The following is a 19,570-nucleotide window of genomic DNA, read 5'->3' on the forward strand; positions in this document are numbered from 1 at the left end:
TTTTTTTTCTAAAAATGGATCATTATACCCTCCTCATGGTATAATGGTTGAAGCAAAACCCAGCAAATAATAGGTGCTTAGTAAATTTCAACCCCCCACCTCCTAACTCCTTTCAGTGAGGAGATATGTTTACTGGATTCATGTCAGTTCCCCTTGAAATGTCTGGCACAGGACTGGGATTCCTGGGTACTGACCTGCTTCTGTTGATGCAGGACCCTTTTCCTGAGGCCCAGATATTATGGGCGCTGCTTTGAAGGAGGTAGGAAGGACTACTTAAAATAGAAAAATGAAGCAGGGAGGCATCAGATGTAGAACCAGTGCCGTGTCTCCAACACAAGTTGCTGCCCTAAACCCTACTGCAGACAATGTCACTCAGATACATCAAGACACAGAAGTACGCAGGACACACACCTGCACAAAGCTGCAGGCATATCTTGATACATTCAGATACATGGGCATGCCAGACATGCACTCACACTCACTAGGACAGGAACACACACATGCAAGCACACACGGACAGTCATAGTCACTAACACACAGACACAGACATGATCCATGCACTACAGAAAACCCAGAACATGTGCCACTTACATATGAAGACATAAACACAGATCTCCACACATAAATGACAGAGACATAGAGACCTCAGGGGGTCCTACCAGACATAGTGGGACTCTACACAGGTTCACACATAAACGCCTGCTGGCTGCTCCCTCCCCACCTCCCTTGCTCAGGTCTGTCTGCCTTATTAGAGAGGTAGTGGGCAATGGTGCACAGGGGAGACCATCACTGGCCCCTGCACTCTCAGTCCTGGGGGCTTCTATCCAATTCCATGAATCCAGTCTCTTCCTGGACAGTCCAGATTGTTCTCTCAATAGGGTGCAAAATAGCTTTCCTTGATGACACTGTTAGCTTGAAATAAGCTTTTCCCATTTCAATCATCTCCTCCCCTCCTCTAATTCTCTCTGCCAACATCTCACTCACTTCTCTTCAACAATCTATTCAACCATCTTACCTATTGTGTCTACTCCGTGTCAGGCAGGCACTGGAGCAGAAGGCAGGGGAGGGACATTCAGAGATGAGCAAGACATCGTCAAGGAGTTCCCCTTCCTGTCTTGATAGCAGGCAACCGGTAATGATTCTTAGATATCATTTCACCCAATACCATGTCACAAGCTGGGAAAGCAGCACCTGGAGAAGACTGTGCCTGAAGCCATTCAGCAATCAGGGGATGAGCCAGGATTCCAATTCTAGGTTCTGAATCCCACCTGTGGTTAGCCACTTCCCTGTGCTGTCTGCCACACATGGGCAGGTACTTATTTAACTCCCTCCCTCGGGCACTTGACCTACCTACCTTGCCTTTCTCCTGTGATTATTCTTCTCCCAGCCAACAAGTCTCCTGCCTGTCAACTCACCTGTGGGCATGATCAGGCTCTGGCCACCACAACACAGACTCAGGGGCTGGTCTCCTTGCAGCTAAGGGGAAGTTATGGCAGGTGTACCCTGGAGAGGAAGACTTGGTTCCACAGTCAAAGGTGGGAGGGGTGACAGGCAGGTCAGAGCAGAGGGGGTCACCTGCTAATTAATTACCAGAAAACTCTGTGGGGAGCTACAGCAGCCTCTGTGATCCCTGGCCCCATGAGGACCCCTCAGCCCTCAGCCAGCCTGGTTTCCCCTCATCTACCCTGCTAAAAATACAGAGTGGGAGAGTAGGAGCAAAGGTATCTGGGATCCAGGAACTGAGGTTGACAGTCCTCAGTGTGGTGGCTGGCTGTGCTAACCCACCAGGCTCAGAAGGTAATGCTGTCACTCCTCAGCTTTCTACTCAGAGAAAGATCCAAGAGGGCTGGTTAAAGACCAATAGCCGGGAGACCCAGTCCTCTTCTCCCTGGCTTTTCTCCATGTGGAACTTCCACCATCACCCCTAAGGTTGCAACATCACCATGTGACTCCTTGCTCACAAAGGAGCTCCTCCTCCCAATCCCCATGTGAGAAGAGCATTGTGCCAGAGCTGAGACCTGGATATCCATCTCCCAGTGTGGCCCCAGCAGCCCTTCCCTGGGCCCCAAGGCCCACTTGTCCCTAGAAGTTCAGCCTAACCCAGAAGTCAAGGGAGGGGAAGAAGAGTCACAGGTACTGGCAGTCACCCCAGGACAGCAGGACTGAGATTGGGGCAGCTGAGCCTCGCATCCCAGGTGGAGCTGCTCTTACTGGACTTGTGAGGTACTACCCTCACTCCATGGCCAGATTGGAGATGCTAGGATCTCAGTACTGTCCAGCTTGTGCCAAAGCAAAATTGAGTCTGCTTCTCATTTCAAAGCCTCTTTACTGTCCTGACGTCCTCACTGACCTCAGCAGAGAATCTTCCTGGATCTAGAGTAGTATGCTCAATTTCCCAGGCTGGACCAGTGTCTCCCAAGCTTACACTCTCTGTTTCTGTCCTGTGCTCTTCATTTGCCTAGCTGCCTTATAATGCTTATGGAGCTGATAGTCCCATCTCATGGGATGAAATTCTCCAGCTCAACCATTCATGGCAACATTTATTCACTTTTCTTGGGGATGACCAGCCCTTTTGATCTCCCAGGAAAGTCAGAGGAGTCTGGGGTGTGAGTGGGACATCCAAGTCCTGGCTGCAGATAGACTCTGGCCAAATCACTTCTCTGCTCTGGGTCTGTTTCCTCATTGGCACATCAAGAAGGGTGAACCAATGGCATCTGATAATCCCTTCATTTTTGAAGATATAAAATTGTGGGGATCCACCCTTGATAGTAAATATTCAGTTTGGGGAGAGAGGACTTGAGCACCAATAGTTGCAATGCTGTACTGCCCCCAACCAGTGCGGGCAGCTAAACTAAGGGTTGCTTGAGTGAATTTCCTAAGGTATCAAATAAAACACAGACACACAATTTACCTTTAATTTAAGCCCCAGGACAGCTCCTCTGCCCTCAGCTTCAAGCCCTCCAAATGGGACAGTGAGGAATGTCACGAGATGGTGGGGAGAGAGAGAGAGAGAGAGAGAGAGAGAGAAGAGAAAAGAGAGAGAGAGAGCGTGAGCGCACGTTCAGGACTGGTCTTTTATTGGGGGGACTCTCATTCTTTAGAAATTTCCATCCAATAAAGGTCAAGAGGGGCGGGGTTACAAGGACAGGTAAGGTAACTCTACCACTAGGGCTGTAGGAAGGCACGCCTACGCATGAAGACACATTTGCGACATTTTTATGACTTCCAAGATTGGGGCTGCCTTCTAGAGCCAGTTGATGTGGCCAGATCAGAAGTGACTAACAGCGCCTCACTAATCAGGGAAGGAAAATGCTGGTCACATGACACGGCCGCCTCCCACAATGCTGGGCAGTAACCCTAGTTAATACTGAGCATTTACTTTTCTTTTCACTATTAACCACAGACTTTAAATTTAAAAATATTTAACAAGATGGCATTCATGTAATGATTACAATGTTTCATCAGGTGGACATGCCACAAGTTATTTAATCACTATTGTAATGTTGAAAAAATTACTGAAGAAGGTGGGCCAATTTAGGCCTATTTTTTTAAAAAGTATTTATTTTTTTAGGTGTAGATGGACACAACACGATGCCTTTATTTTTATGTGGTGCTGAGGATCGAACCCAGGTCCTGCCCGTGCTAGGCGAACACTCTACCGCTGATCCACAATCCCAGCCCCTAGGCCTATTTTTTTCTTTGAAGTTTTCCTAAGACCCCAGATAGGAAAGCCAGGGTCAAATAGATGACCATTACTGTAACTCCTGAAAGCTGTGGAGGAGTTCATCAAGAAAACTTTTTACTAATGGAATGGCATTAGCAATGGCTATATGTACCTCCTTGACACTGTAAAATATTTTTATTATTATTTAATATTAACTATTTTTTCTTGGTTTTTCGGACTGGTGAAAAAATCTTGTTTTAATTTCTTTTGATTATTAAGTGCATCTTTTGTACAACAACATGATGTGTACCTGTGATCCCCTGTCTTTACTTGCCTGTTTTCTGAACAGTATAATCAACTCTAAACCCAGGTCTGATCCTGTCTTGTTTTCTTTAATGTAAACTATTTTAAATAAACTCTATTTTATATCAGCCTAGTTCTAATTCTCAAACGAATGAATAAATAAATGATTATCATCAAGTTTTACATGGTTTGAACTGATTTGTGGAGCAATTTCCAAAGATGTTGTATACTGTGGCAAGGTGTGGTGGCCCACGCCTGTAACCCCAGTGACATGGAAGGCTGATACAGGAGGATTGCAAGTTCAAGGCCAGCCTCAACAACTTTGCCCGGCCCTGTCTCAAAATAAAAAATGAAAAGGGCTAGGGCTGTGGCTCAGTGGTTAAATGCCTCTGTGTTCAATCCACTATACAAAACATAGATAAATAAAGTATGCCATGTGAACACAAGTTGCAATGTAATAAACCTAAACATAATTGAGTTCTTGTGATATTTATATCTCCTTCTAAAGTATCAAAGTGAAAAATTACACTCTATTTCTTTCTGCTATATAATTATTAGCATCATTATTTTGTGAAAAGGATATCACATGAGTTTTAATGAATTCTTCTTAGGTATCTCCTAGGGCAGAAGATGTTAAATCAGTTAAAGACAATATTTTAAACTTTGTAGCTCTGCTTCCTAAACTGTTAATCTTAAATAAAACGTGCATAAGAGTCACCTGTGACCATATAGTAAGGAACACACATTAATATCTCTGATATTCACAGCATAAGGCATACCATTAGGTGTAGAAAACATTGGAATATAGAAATCAAGACTTCTCAGTAAACAGTCTATAAAGAAATATCAATTTGTCAAAAAATTGTGAGAGTGTTCTTAACGGGAATAAATTGTTAGGTTTTGTTGTTAGTCAAGATAGTTGCAAATATTATCTCAGAGGAAATGAAGTAAAGTGAGAGTCCTCTTGAAGAAACATAGTAAGAAAGAGAATACAACAGAGTCAGATTTGGTATTAAGAACCCATATCATTTAAAAATTAAAATTTAAAGGTGATGAAATATGCAAACTAGAATAAAATGAAATCTTATATGTGAACAATGTTTGGGTCCTCATAAACATGCTTAGGATGGGGGAGTCTTCCACATACCATTTTATTTAGAACTTAGAGATAAATGCATGTTTGAAACAACAAACACTGAATATGTAAAATGGAGAGAGAAAACTTGCTATTCAGGAAGAAAGACAATACCTAAAAGAAAGTGGAATTCAACCCAAAGATTGACAAGATGCAGATGTGAAGAATTCGACTCCTACATATATCATGATGTAAGTAGATGGGTCATTGTATCCACAATGACAAAGTTTATGAGACAATTGCAGACATCTTAAGGAGGAGAGGTTGGGCTCAATTCTGTCTCTAGGAGTTATTTGAGAAACCAGTCCAATTTGACGGGCTAGATCATGCTTTTACTCAACCAACCAAAAAATTGCCTTTCTGTGGATGGACATGGTCATGGTGGATGGGAACTTGCTCACTGTCCTGGCCATTGGTGCCAACACATGTCTCTACACCTGGATGTACTTTTTCCTCTCCAACTTGTTCCATGTAGACATCCTTTATACCTCCACCACCATACACGAAACCTTGCTGGACATCTAGACCCAAAGTAGATCCATCTACAACTCAGGATAACAAATTCAGTTCTACTTCTTCCAGATCTTTGGGCACATGGACATGTTTCTCTGGACCACAGTAGTCTGCAAACTCTATGTGGCCATCTGCTCATGAGGAAACAACTATGTTAACACCTTTCTTTTTTTTCTGTATATAACTAATGTACAGTAAAGTACATAGGTCAGTAAGTTCGGTTCAATAATTTTTGACAAATGTACATACCTGTATTATCATCATCCAAGTCAAGGTATAGGACATATTCTATTATCCTAGAAAGTGTCTCATGCCCTTTCTAGTCATCCCTCACCCTGAGACAACCACTGATATGATGTCTGTTATCACCAACCTGTTCATAAACTTCATCTGAATGAAATAAGACACAGTGTACTCTGAAGTTTGGCTTATCTCTTATCTTATCTATCTCCCTATCTGCATTGTCTCAACTGTCCTGAGTTGTCTTTTCTCCCTGGTCTACTATCCAGAAGTCACTGTGAAGTTCACAGTGGTAATGCAATGATAAACCCTTTTACCTAAAGCCCCAGAAAAAAAGTATTAAGTATGAAGCATGGGGGTGGGGGGACTGGGAATTGAAATCAGGGACGCTTAACCATTGTGCTACATACCCTGCCCTTATTTATTTTTTGATAAAGGCTTTCACTAAGTTGCTGAGGGCTTTGCTAAATTGCTGAGGCTGACTTTGAACTTGTGATCCTCCTGTCTCAGCCTCCTGAGCCACGTGGATTACAGGTGTGCATCACCATGCCTGGCATAAAGGATTCTCTTGAGGTAAATTTCAGAGCCCAAATCTTTTTATGGTCCCAGTAAGGCAGGATAAAAAAAATGGGCTGAGGAAAACCGAGAGAATACGCTAATGAAATGAATAACAATGCTAATAGTAGCAGCTACAATTTATTGAAAATCTATTAGGCATTACATTCATTTCTCATAAATATATCATCATTTAAAATTCCTAATAGTTCCATGAAGTACAGCATTATTATATTCATTTTACAGATGATAAAACTGAGGCTTAGCTGAGAGTTACCAAAAGTTATACAAATTATAGATGCAAGAGCCAGGATTTGCACCAGGTCTACAGGTGTGGCCCTGAGAGGCCATTATTTCCTAAAGGCCCTTCTCTAGGAGCAGTGAGATTGGTATTCAAATTTCCTACAGCCTCAACAAGTATCTAAGTTGTGAAAGAACATGATGAAATCTATTTCCTAAGGATTATACTAATTTAAGAAGAACCAGTGAGCTTTTGAGAGTTGGAGATTCAAGCAAAGACAAACAGAATGGAATATAAATTATTAAACTTGGCTGGGATCCCACTGTGTGGCAGGTTCTATGCTGGGTGCTGGGATGTCAACTCAGTCTGACATGTCCCTACCTGAAGAGTGTGGTATTTTCTAGGGAGAGAAAGTATCAAATTAGAGAATGACACGCACTTAGAGCCTCAATTCTCAGACTGTGGTTCCCAGACCAGCAGCAGCAGAGTCACCTGGGAACTTACTAGCAATGCAAATTCTTAGGCCTGTTCCAGATCCAGTGAGTCAGAAGAGGCATCTGAGAAAATGCTGCATAACCTTTACAGGTGATTATGTGCCCACCAGGTGAGATAAGTGAGGGAGCTGAGGAGAAAACATCATAAGCGACTAGTAGTGTGCATTAAGTATATTCACATTGTTGTGCAGCCATAACCACTGTCCATATTCTTCCCAAATTGAAACTCTATATCAATGAAACACTATTTTAAATGGGGAGGTGGAGAGGAGGAGACAGCCAGGAACTGAAGCAAGGTGGGAGGACAGGAAATGGGGGTGAGTTTGGGGGATGGTTTAAGACTATCCCAAGCCACTCTTGGTGGCCCACCCAGTGGCTGTTTCTCTTCTCACCTCTCTTGTTTTCTCACTAATGGAACCATAGTTTATTAGACTGCAGGTGGAGATCCTTTGAACTCAGGGAGGATGAGTCCCCTTACCCACCACAGGGGCTGATTTGTCCACACCAGTCTCAGGGTAACCTCATTCCTTGACATGTGATTTGTCTCATTCTTCTTGGCATAGGACCTGGTCCTGGCTAATGAGATGACAAAGAACATTGGCTGGAAAGGCCTCCATTCTCAATCAAAGCAGGAGACTGTATGTCTCTAGAGGGATGAGCTGGAGAAGGAAGGTCCACAATATTCAACTGAACTGGCTGTTCCCTTTGATCTGGGATCTCCCTCTGTATGTTATGGATCACAGAGCTCAGAACAGTGACAAGATTACTTTTATTCACAGACTTAAGAATTCCTGCCAAGACAGTTTTAGAGCTTGTATGTGTGTGTGTGTGTGTACATGCAAAAAACTGAGACAATGAGAAATAGTTGGAAATGTGTAAATCCTTATACTGGGATTAAGTTAGAGTGTTACATATTCTTGGGATTGTTAATAGTCCTTCCTGTTTTCCTTTAACTATTGTCTGAGGAAGTTTTCACAGATACTTTAACAATTCTTAATCTTTTTTCTGTTTCCAAGCTCTTGTAGCATTGGGAACTGTAATAGGATAAACTATAATCTGAGATTTCCTAAATATTTTCTGACTGTGAGAGACTTCTCATTTTAAAATCTCAACTAAATATTCCTTATTTCCCTAATTTTCTTGCTTCAAATTAAGAGACAGGTCCCTATAACAATTTCCCTGAGATTCTGGGCTTAGCCAAGTTGGAACCACAAAGATCAAGACAAAGATGAGAATATCAACATCATAGCAGCAGAGGGGTAGAATGCATGCTTAGTATGCACATGGCCCTATATTCTATTCCTGGTACATATATGTGCACACACAAACGTACAAATTGGCTGTCTAGGTTTAATAGTGCAATTGTGATAGAACCAAGCCCATGAGCCTTCCAAAAGCATAACTCAGTCCAGATCAGCTTCCAGAGAAGAAATTGCCCCAAGTACATACAAGTACAAAGACTGCAACTATTAAATAACCTCTCTGAACCTGGTCCTCTCCCTGATCCTAGCCAGGCAAGAGCTCACGAGCCTGTGAGCTCTCTGATGCTTTTTTCTGAACAGAATTGTGGTGGTGAAATATACATCAAATATACTATTTTAACCATTTTTAAGTGTGCCATTCAGTGGCATTAAGTATATTCACATTGTTGTGCAGCCATAACCACTATCCATATTCTTCCCAAATAGAAACTCTGTATCCATGAAACACTGTTTTCCCTTCCCCTTTCCTCCCAGTCTTTGGTAACCATTATTCTACTTTCTGTCTATGGATTTGAATACTCCAGATACCTCATGTAATTGGATTTATACAATCTTTGTTCTTTTCTGACTTATGTTTTTAGGAAGATGATCTCATGCTGGGCTCAGTGGTGCATACAATCCCAGCTACTTGGGAGGCTGAGGCAGGAGGATTATGTTTGAAGCAAACCTAAACTTAGCAATACCCTAACATCAAAATAAAATAAAAAGGGTGGGAATGTAATTCAGTGCTAGAGTGCTTGTCTACATCATCCACAAGACCCTAGGTTAAATTCCCAGTACATAAAAGAGAAAGAAAAAATAGAGTGATAGAAAGAGGAAGAGAGGAAAGAAGGAAGGGAGGAAGAAAGAGAAAGAAAAAGGAAAGGAAGAGAAGGGAAGAAAAACAGACACAAAGGAGAAGAGTAGGTATTCGAATAGGGATGGATTTTTACCTTGACATTATGGAAATAAATCAGTATGGAGCTGGGGCTGTAGCTCAGTAGCAGAACACTTGCCTAGCATTCGTGAGGCACTGGGCTCAATCCATAGCACCACATAAAAATAAGCAAATAAAGGCATTCTGTCCATCTACAACTATAAATTTTTTAAAAAATTATTATAAGCTCCAAATTCTTTGAATCAGACTTAATTAAAATTATACTTTAAATCATGGCCCATAAGTTTCAATAGTACTTAATGGGAACCTTCCAGTGAAAAGATTATTAACACGAGAAGTTTTAAACTCAATACTTAGCCATGTATGACTGCACATATGGTGTGACGCTATATCATGTACAACCATAGAAATGTAAAGTTGTGCTGAAATTGTGTATATGAATCAAAATGCATTCTGCTGTCATGTTTACCTAATTAAAATTAATTAATTAATTAAAAAATTTAAAAAGTATTTATTTATCACTACCATGTGTGCTGGGTTCTAGGGACATGTCAAGAAATAATACAGAAATTATTTTTTCAAGCCCAGGGCCTCTCACATGCTGAGCAAGTACTCTATCACTGAGCTACAACCCAGCCTCTAGAGGAATGCTTGATCTCATGAAGAACTCTGTCTAGTCTAAAAGGGGAAGTGTTAAGAGCACATCTCAGGTTTGGGCACAGCTAATCTGAGATGTCTGGGACTGTCTAATATTTGGATACATCTTCAAAATTATATTATTCTTACATTTATTCAAATATTATTCATGGTGGTGTGTTGAATAGATTTTCAATTAATAATAACTGCTCAGCTCCCTCCCGTGGGTGTTGTTAATATATTGAACATAATATTTCAACTTATTTCAAATTCTATTTGATTTCATTTTCCCCCACCATTTATGTTTCTGGACATCACTAGTTATGCTACTTAGAAACAGAAAATGTTTATATGAATATAGTTTTAAAGTTTTAAAGTTTAAAGTTTGAATATAGTTTTATAGTTTTAAAATACATGTTAAGATTATTGTTCTGACTTTTGCATCAGCAAATAGAATCACATTGGTTCTCACTTCAGTTTTCTCTTCTGAATCTCCAAATCAGATAGTTTTTTAAGATAGAGTACAGAGTTTAAAATTTAGGTAATAGAAAAATATGAATTATTATCTCTAAAAATGACTATACCATAGGTTGTTCAGGTTTAGAATTTTAGCCTAGGTCACCTGCTGTATTCAAATGATACATACCTGGTTGATGTCAGGACTAGTGACATGTTGTTAAATTTCCACCACAATATATTAAATGAAGATAAGTCATTCTCCTAGCATTGGCCAGGAGAGTTTTAAAATTTCCCACTGGAATGCTATGTGTATTTCATCAGGAATGAAATAGAGTCGGGGTTACATTTTGTTATGCATAAAAGAAATTACACAAGGAAATCCATGTGATGCTTTAGCATCTGTTGTGCTGTGGGTCCTTGGGTGCTTAAGATTAATTTGGGGGATTAAGAGAAGCTGGGTAGTTTATCTTCAAACAACCTGGAAAATCAATGAAGACAATGTTAGACTGTGTTCTCTCATCAGAATCCACTCTGGTCCCCTGCAAGCTAGCTTCATCTCTAAGTAAAAACTGTAACATTTGCCAAATAGAATTTTGGTTACAAGGATTAAATGAGTTGGTGTACGTAAAGCTTAGTTTCTAGCTGATGATATGAAAGGGAAAAAATGAGGGCAGTTTTTGTTACTGTGCAACAATAATAAAGCCATTCTGATTTAGGAATAGATGGAATGGAAGACAGACTATACACATACTTTTGGATTTATAATAATTTAATATGTGAAAAAAAATTAAACATCACCAATCAGTGGGGAGTAAAGTAGGGAATGAAATGTGCAGTAAATAATGTCAAGGGAATTGATTGTTCACTTGAAAAAATTCTGTTAGATACATATATTATAAAATGTATCAAAATAAATGCAGGATGGATTAACATTCTAGGTACATAATCAACAGAAGGGACTAAGGAAAAAGATCAATAGATCTGACTATATAAACAGTTTTAAATTTTTTTTAAGGTATGGAGAATCATCCAAGTTGAAAGGCAAACAATGAACTTGGAGAAATATTTGCAGAAAATATGAAAAGGTTAATATCTTTACCCTCTAAAGATCTAATAGAAACACGTAGGAAAACATTGAGATCTCAAAAGACAAATAAGCCATAAACAAGCCAGGCATGGTGATGCACACCTGTAATCCCAGTGACTCAGGAGGCTGAAATAGGAGGATTGCAAGTTCAAGGCCAGCCTCAGTGAATTAGTGAGGCCCTGAGCAGCTTAACAAGACCCTATCTCAAAATAAAAAATAAAAAAAGGGATGAGGGTGTAGCTCAAGGGTTACGTGTCCTTGGGTTCAATCCTGGCACCAAATATATATATGTATGTATATAAATATACCAAATATATATATGTATGTATATAAATATACCAAATATATATATATAGTGCCAGGATATATATTTATTTATTTATATGCCAAGAACATAAAGGCAAGTTACAAAGGACAAAAATGCAAACACGGTTAACAGGAGAAAATACTCAGCTTCAGTAGTAAGCAGAAAAAGCAAATCAAAATTATCATGTTTTGCCTCTCAAATTAGCAATGACTTAAAATAATAAAATACTGTGATGGTATGGTGAAATGGACACAGATTGTTTCCAAATGGAGACAAAGATGCCACCATCCAGATGATAGATAAAATTAGCAAGATGTATCAAGAGTCCTAAAATATTCATATTAACATTAAAATATCCACTTCATAATACTAAAAGAAACTTTATATATTGAGAAGTAAACTTCATAAAAAGGCAAAATCTCTGGATTTTAGAAGCCTACAAAACTGTTCTCTAGAAATAACACTTAATACATGTCCCTATCTGGAAAGATCCAATATTGTAAAGTTATCTATCTCCCCAGATCAATCTATAAATTTAACATAGATCTGAGTAAAATCTCAATGGGAGAAAATCCCAGTTGGAAAAATAATGCTATCTATAGTTAAACTGGAAGATAAAACATGTGAGATTAATCAAGAAGGTTTGGAAGGAGAGAGTCAGAGGACTCCTCCCCAGAAAACCAAGCAAATCCGACTGTGAGAAGCTGAGGCTGCAGTGCTGGAAACACCGTAGACCAACACAAGATGGTGGAGAATGTAAGGCTCAAACACAGACTAATGTGTATGTTGTGGTTGGATCTGGAATGTCCCCAAGGCTCTTGTGTTGAAGGGTTGGTTCCCCCATGAAACAGTGTTCAGAGGTGGGGCTTTGGGGAAGGGATTGGATCATGGGGACTCTGACCTCATCAGTGAATTAATCCATTGATAGTTGAATGGACTACTGTGAGTAAGGTCTAGCTGGGGGAAGTAGGTCACTGGGGACATGCTCTTGGGAACTATATCCCTGCCCCACCTGACTCACCCACTGTTTTCTGGCTGCCATTAGATTAGCAGCTTTCCTCTGTCACACCCTTCTACTCTGATGTTATGCCTCACCTAAGGCTCAAAACAATGGAGCCAACTGACATGGACTGAAGCTTCTGAAACTGTGAGCCAAGATAGATCTATAAATCTTTCCTCCTTTAAGTTGTTCCTGTATTTTGGCCACAGCAACGAAAAGATAACTCAGCTCTATATATAGATATATTACTAATTTATATATTCTCTCTCTCATATATATATAATTTGTTAAAAAGTGACACTTCAAATTATTGGAAACAATTTTGGGACACAAGCTAGAGTTAAAAAATATATAAAGGTGTATTCCTACATCATATCGTGTACTAAAATGAATTTGGATAGAAAAATTGTAAAATGTAAAATGTATAAAATAAAGTCATAAAAGAAATGCTAGAAAATAGGTGGTAATTTTTATAAACTTAAAATGAGAGCAACAACAGAAGTCATAAATATTTATCTGACTATATAAACTATCAAAACACCATTAGCATTAAAGAGATAAAAGTGTACTAGGAAAAATATTTGCAGCATTTATAACAAAATGTCAATATTTTCATTAATATAAAATGGAAATCTCAGGCTTACTCATAAAAAAAGTAAAAACTTAAAAAATAGTGCTTCATGTATCACATCATAAAGATTTTTTGAATGGTAATATCTAGGGTTGGTTAGGGTTAGGGAAGTGGCCTTCTCACACTGAATTGATAGGAAAGTCAAATAATACAATCTGTCTAGTTGAAGTTTGTCAAATTTATAAAACTGTTGAAAATTCCAGGAAATTGTGCAAAGGCCTATCAGTGTGTCTCTTGGTTGCGAAAAACTGGAAACCATCCAAAGGGTTAAGACAGGGCTTTGATCAAATAAATCAGGACACGGTTATAAAATGACAGCCATTGCAGACTATGAAGCAGATGGATTTATTAATATGGAATAAAAAAAAAACAGCTTGTGATAGGAAAAAGAATAGGAGAACAGGAGAGCAAGTTACGCTGAAGAGAGCAAGAATGAAAATACCAATAAAAATCAGGAACAGCTGACTCCTATTTGCAGGAGGCTGGCCCAGGCCCAGGCCTTCTCTTTATGAACACCTTTTCCCTCCCCTCACCTAATGAGTCTTACTAATGACACTGCTGAAGACACTCATTGTTAATTGGCCTCCTTCACTCTCCAAGGTCCCAGTTCCTTTCAGACGAAGTACCAAAAGGAAAGTAACTCTTTCCTAAGTGGCCCTTCCCCCTGGTCTTATTAGCAGAAGACAATCTGCAAATCCCTGGGCTTCCCTCAGCCCCTAGGCTGCCTTATCCTAAGCCCTCATTTGGGAGCTAATTAGAGAATTCTGTTCATGGAACTTACAAGGACTTCAGTCCCCAATCCTGGCCCTGGCTGTCTCAATGGAAATAGTTGCTGGAGGAGAGACTCCTGAGGCCCTGCGGAGCTGGGGAAGTTCACAAAGTTTATCAATTAGTTTCCTCTTGTCTGATATGTCAAAATATATCAGTTTGGGGACTCAAGAGATGAATCCCAGTGTGTGGGGAAGACACGGTGGTTTCTATAGGTCTGAGCCCTTCACTTGTTCTTTCGTGGAAGGGCAGTCAAGTGTGGTACAGGGCCATAGCACTGGCCAGAGGATTGGAATGACTATTACTTAGTGGATTGGGTGGATAAATCCATGCTCTATCCCTTATTAGAGAGAGAAAGCACAGACTCTAGGAATATGGTAACTCCTTCAACTAAAAATCTAATGGAATTTTAACAGCTACACTATACCTAACATCAACTCAATAATTCTCAGCTCAAGTCACTTAATCCTCAGAATAATCATTTCATAGATGAAAAAAATTAGCCTGCAGAGCCGACTTACCTGATGTCATATGGCGGTGTTAGCCCAGGACCCAGCTCTCACTATTCCTCACCCAATGCTGCCTTCATTGGTGGCCTGATGCAGCAAGAGCCTGGGCCTTCCAGCTTATTCCTTGCCACATAGAAGATTCAGGAATCATATTTACCCTTCCTGATATTCTGGCCTGGAAAAGCATCTTTAACTACCAAATAAATGTCTGAGCTCCACTAGGGCCCTGCTATTTTTGTTGCCCCAGATTCCATGAACACAAACTCTAACAACAAAGTTAAACACTTTCTGATCAATGTTCCAAGGCTTTTTCTTGAGGTCACTTCTTTCTGTTTTGCCGCAGTCTGGCAGGGCACAAATCACGAGCCACTCAAGCAGGAACAAACTTTATTTCCGAACTCCCACAGCACTCCATGCACACTCCCCGGGAACTCTCCTGAACGCCACCCACGCGGCTCCTCCAGGAACACACCACACACCAACCGGAACTCTCTATCCCAGAACTTCCCCAACCAACGCGAACTCCCCAGGCAATCCTCGCGAGAACTCAACCTGAACTCAACTGGAACTCCGCGAGAACTCAAAAGTACTGGCAAAATGCTAGGCGCCATCCCAACTCAGCTGTGGCTCTCAACATTGTTTCCATTCATTGCTGCCTCTCAGGCCTTCACATCTCTTCCTGGCTCACGGCCACCATATCCAATTTGGGCATCTGTTCATTTACTGGTGCCCCAAAACCAGGTCTATCCATCAGAGATCCACGATGGTGAATTGTTGATGGGTTTATGTACCTGTTCTCAGCTTTATTGGTGAGAACTTTCCATTTAATTGCCCATAGTCACTTATTTCCCTCTGTCCTTTGGCATTTTGTGTGGGTCTGAGAATTTACCATGTAGTAGGTGAATGAAAAAAAATGTCTAAAATTCTTGGAAGAGACTAATTTTATAGATACAGGAATTGAGGCTTCAAGAACTCACTAAGGTGCTTCAGACCTGGATTAGACTGGGGTCTCCATATGTCCTGTTGATGGCTTTCTTCATTCAGCTTTACTGCCTTTTGTATTTCTGAGACTTATTGCACCTAGAATCAGTATCGCTCTGTGAATTTTGAACTACTCACTGATTTTCTATAGACAGGGAGTAGGTGAAGACACTGGCCTAGAAGCCAGTACTTGGAGGCTGCTCTACGCTCTGACTTCACAGGCTCTGGCAAATCACTTAGCTTGTCTTTTACCTTTTTTATCTGTGAAGTAAGGATTGTTTTTTAAAAAAGGCTGTCTTTCTTACTCTCTAATCCTGGCCCTTATTGTCACTGTGGATGACATTCAACTGTGTTGTTGCAAAATCCAAATGAAAACTTAGATTTTAAAATGCTTTATAACTACTGTTATGTGCTATTAGAATAGTAAGAGAAAGCGACCTACTGCTAGAGTTCTCCTGAATCCCAGTAGCACTTTTCTCTGTGCTGAACACATAGTTAGGTTCCAGGTATAGGCTGGAAGGGGGATGGAGGATGTGGGAAGTAGAATGGTTGCAACGTGTGGGTGCATCTCCAGGTAGACACATGCAAATGCTCCACTTCACAGGTGGGTCAAGGGTGGCCTCAAAATTCACAGGTGTGTTAAGGACTGATAAGACCTGGAATGTGTTCCTTTGGATATGAACCATCTGCAGTTGGGGCAGGTGGACTAAAATATTGCTTTGAGTTCCTTTAACTGTCAGGAGTCTGAACCTACATTCACAAAGGGCACACATTAATCTCAACCAAGGTTGAACATTATCTTCAACTGGACTTACATAAAAAGAGTTAAAATAGGCAGTCAGGCAGAGGTACTAGGGCCCAGTAGATGTTGAGGAAGGTGCCAGATGAGGTTTGGTGTGGCATGGAGCATGAGATTTCAGTTTTCAGACCAGAACATGGGGAGAAGCAAAAGGTCCACTGGAAGTATTCTCTATAGAATAGAGACAGTTTGGTTTAGCTTTCCATTTGGGAGAGGAGGGATGGACAAGATAACCACTTCATGTTTTTCCCAGGCCTCTGAATCCCAGAAAAATGGACATAGTGGCCTTATAAAGGATGGAGAGGCCAATGTACTAGTTTTCTCAAAGGTGAGGATGACAACAAACACTTTGAAGGCTGGAGAGAAAACATCACCACCAACTCACTTTTTCCCTTCCCACACCTTCACCATTAGCACTTTTTAAAATCTATTTTATTTTTTTAATTATAGTACTTGGTGAAAAACTTCAAACAATGTCAGAATAAATGGAATAAAACTTAACTTCCTTCTCCATTTCTCAGCACCCTCCCAGTACTATTCCCCTCCACAGAGGGAATCGTCACATACAATCTGAGGTTATTTACCAGGATGCTCTTCCCCCTATTCAGATGTCACATCACCATCATTTTCTAAATTTAGCAATATCTGCTAAATATCTTTTCAGGTCAATAATGAAGTTCTTCTTTTTTAAACAAAAAATATGCTTTTTATTTAAATTTACTACATAAACACAAATTACTCATTTTTGCATAGCAGAGTTGGGAACCATTCGCTTTAGAACAAGAATTAAAGAAAGATAAACACTTTTGCATAACTTATAATCATTTATTTATTATCACTATCCCTATAATATTCTTCCAGTCTTTGGATGCTATAAGATTTCCCACTCTGGTGCTCTGTGCTCAGCTTTTGCCAACTCAATGCTGATTTTTAGTTCTTCACAAGGAGACACTTTCTTCAGTTTTAGCTTCAAGCAATTTTTTTTCTTAATTTAAGGAGAACTGATAATGGGGTTTATGCACAGTCAGAAAAACTTCTCCCTAGTATGCCAAATATAGTGATCATTTTGCTGCATCAGAAGAAAACTTCTTTTTTAAAAAAATTTCCTTTTATATCTTTATATCATCCTAATATTGGATCTTCTAGGGAGTTTTGAAAACATCTGGCAGTTTCACTGACCTCTGATAGAAGATAAGTCTCTTCTCATAGGTCATGCCTCCTACTATCAGTTAATCCACATGACTGCTGGAACCTGGACTATCTACTCAGCTCTCAGCTGGGTGTTTGGAGGACGTGGTGTAATATAATGCATGGAAGCTGTCCTTAAGGAGCTTAGGATCTAGTTGGAGAGAGCAAAGGAAGCTGCAAGAAATACCGAAATGATTGTGACAGTGTGTTTCTTTGTGAGCCACAGAGAAGATTAAGAGTAGTGACTCTAAGCAAAGGGAGGCATGAGTCACCTGAAAGAGCCTGTGGTTGAGAGATAAAAATCGAGTTGGAGGGGCTAGGAAGAAAAGATGGAGGGCCTCACACACCTGCGTAATAAAACATCCTCATGGTTTTGGAGGAGGGTCTTGAGAATCAGCTCATACACTAGCATGTAAGTGTGTTCTGCCTACACCTGAGTTAGTCAGGAAGTGAACACTGGTTTGGGGAATAGGTGTCTGATGATCCTGTTCTGAAGAAGGTGTCAGCAGGATGCTCTGACAGATACCAACACTCTGCTCCTACAGTATGTCAAACCCCAATTTAACATTACAATCCTAGATTTATTTCTTAAAGAAGGAACTGAAAAAAAATTACCAAATAATATTTATACAAATATAGCTCATCTAAAAGTGGGGACAAGCATTTTTCTTTTTATTAACATTTTAAATATGTCAGGTGAACAGTCATTAAATTTAAAACAAAAACCCACAAAATAGTTCATCTCTCATTTCCTGACCCACATTATAATTTTTCTCCCATCCGTCTTTAGTCCATTTTCTATCAGTAACTTGGATACTCTTTTGCCTAAGCTCTTTAGCATTTGTCCTCAATCCAAGTCTACCCTGAACCATTTCCCCTGCCCGCTCCCAGGCCTTCAGCATAAGCAAGTTAGATGGGTGATCAAGGAGGGAGGGACATTTTGATATTCTTGTCAGGCTCATGCTGGGGGCCTCTTCCCTGTCAGCACCCTCTTCAAGGCGCCCTGCACATCAGGGTTCCGGAGGCTGTAGATGACTGGGTTCAACATGGGACTGAGGATAGTATTGAGGATGCCAATCCCCTTGTCCTTATCCGAGGCTGAGACTGAACCCAGGCGCATGTAACTGAAGAAGCCAGTTCCATAAAAGATACAGACCACAGTGAGGTGGGAGCCACATGTGGAGAACGCCTTCTTCCTCCCCTCAGACGAGCGGATCCGTAGTACTGCAGCAGCAACGTGGGCATAGGACACTGAGATAAGTATCATGGGGATGACTCCCATAAAGGTGGCTCCCACAAACAGTAGCTGCCCATTGAGGTGGATGCTGGAGCAGGAGAGCTGGAAAAGGGGAGGGAGGTCACAGTAGAAGTGGTTGACCACATTAGGGCCACAGAAGTCAAGCACAGATACAGCCACTGTGTGAGTCAGAGCATTGATGAAGGAGACGGTGCAGCAAATGCCCACCAGGGCACCCTGGACTTCATGGCTCATGCGAGTGCTGTAGGTAAGGGGCCGGCAGATGGCCAGGTAGCGGTCGTAGGCCATGGCAGTCAAGAGGTGACAGTCCACACCAGCCAGAAGGTGGAAAAAGAAGAGTTGTGAAATGCAGGCAGCATAGGGAACTCTGCACTGGGAGGCCAGGAGACACACCAGCATTGGAGGAACAGTGACTGTGATGCACCCAATGTCCAGCAGAGACAAGTTCCCCAGGAAGTAGTACATGGGGGTGTGGAGTTTGGGCTCCACAAAGATGGCAGCCAGAATGCTGAAGTTGCCCCCCACTGTGATTAAATAGGCAAAGAAAAAAATGACAAAAAGAATAGGTTGCAGTCCTCTATTTCCTGTCAGTCCAAGAAGGATGAACTCAGTGACACCTGTCCTATTTCCCCAGGCACCAGGATCCATAGGCCACTGCTGAAG

The 19,570-nt window shown here is 40.8% G+C and overlaps 1 protein-coding gene across 1 annotated transcript; it reads right to left on the reverse strand.

Moving 5' to 3' along the window:
• Positions 1–18,607: 18,607 nt before the first annotated feature.
• LOC107158096 (olfactory receptor 139) lies at positions 18,608–19,570 on the reverse strand. The gene has a single exon (XM_015504537.2). It carries the CDS (start codon positions 19,553–19,555, stop codon positions 18,608–18,610), a length of 948 nt encoding a protein of 315 aa, XP_015360023.1. The 5' UTR covers positions 19,556–19,570.

The sequence above is a fragment of the Marmota marmota genome, unplaced genomic scaffold (genome assembly GCF_001458135.2).
Source record: "Marmota marmota marmota unplaced genomic scaffold, marMar, whole genome shotgun sequence".
NCBI classification, from domain to species: domain Eukaryota; kingdom Metazoa; phylum Chordata; class Mammalia; order Rodentia; family Sciuridae; genus Marmota; species Marmota marmota.

Bases quoted from the DNA above. Each gene is read 5' to 3' on its own strand.
- LOC107158096 (XM_015504537.2), bottom strand. From the start codon at position 19,555: ATGGATCCTGGTGCCTGGGGAAATAGGACAGGTGTCACTGAGTTCATC.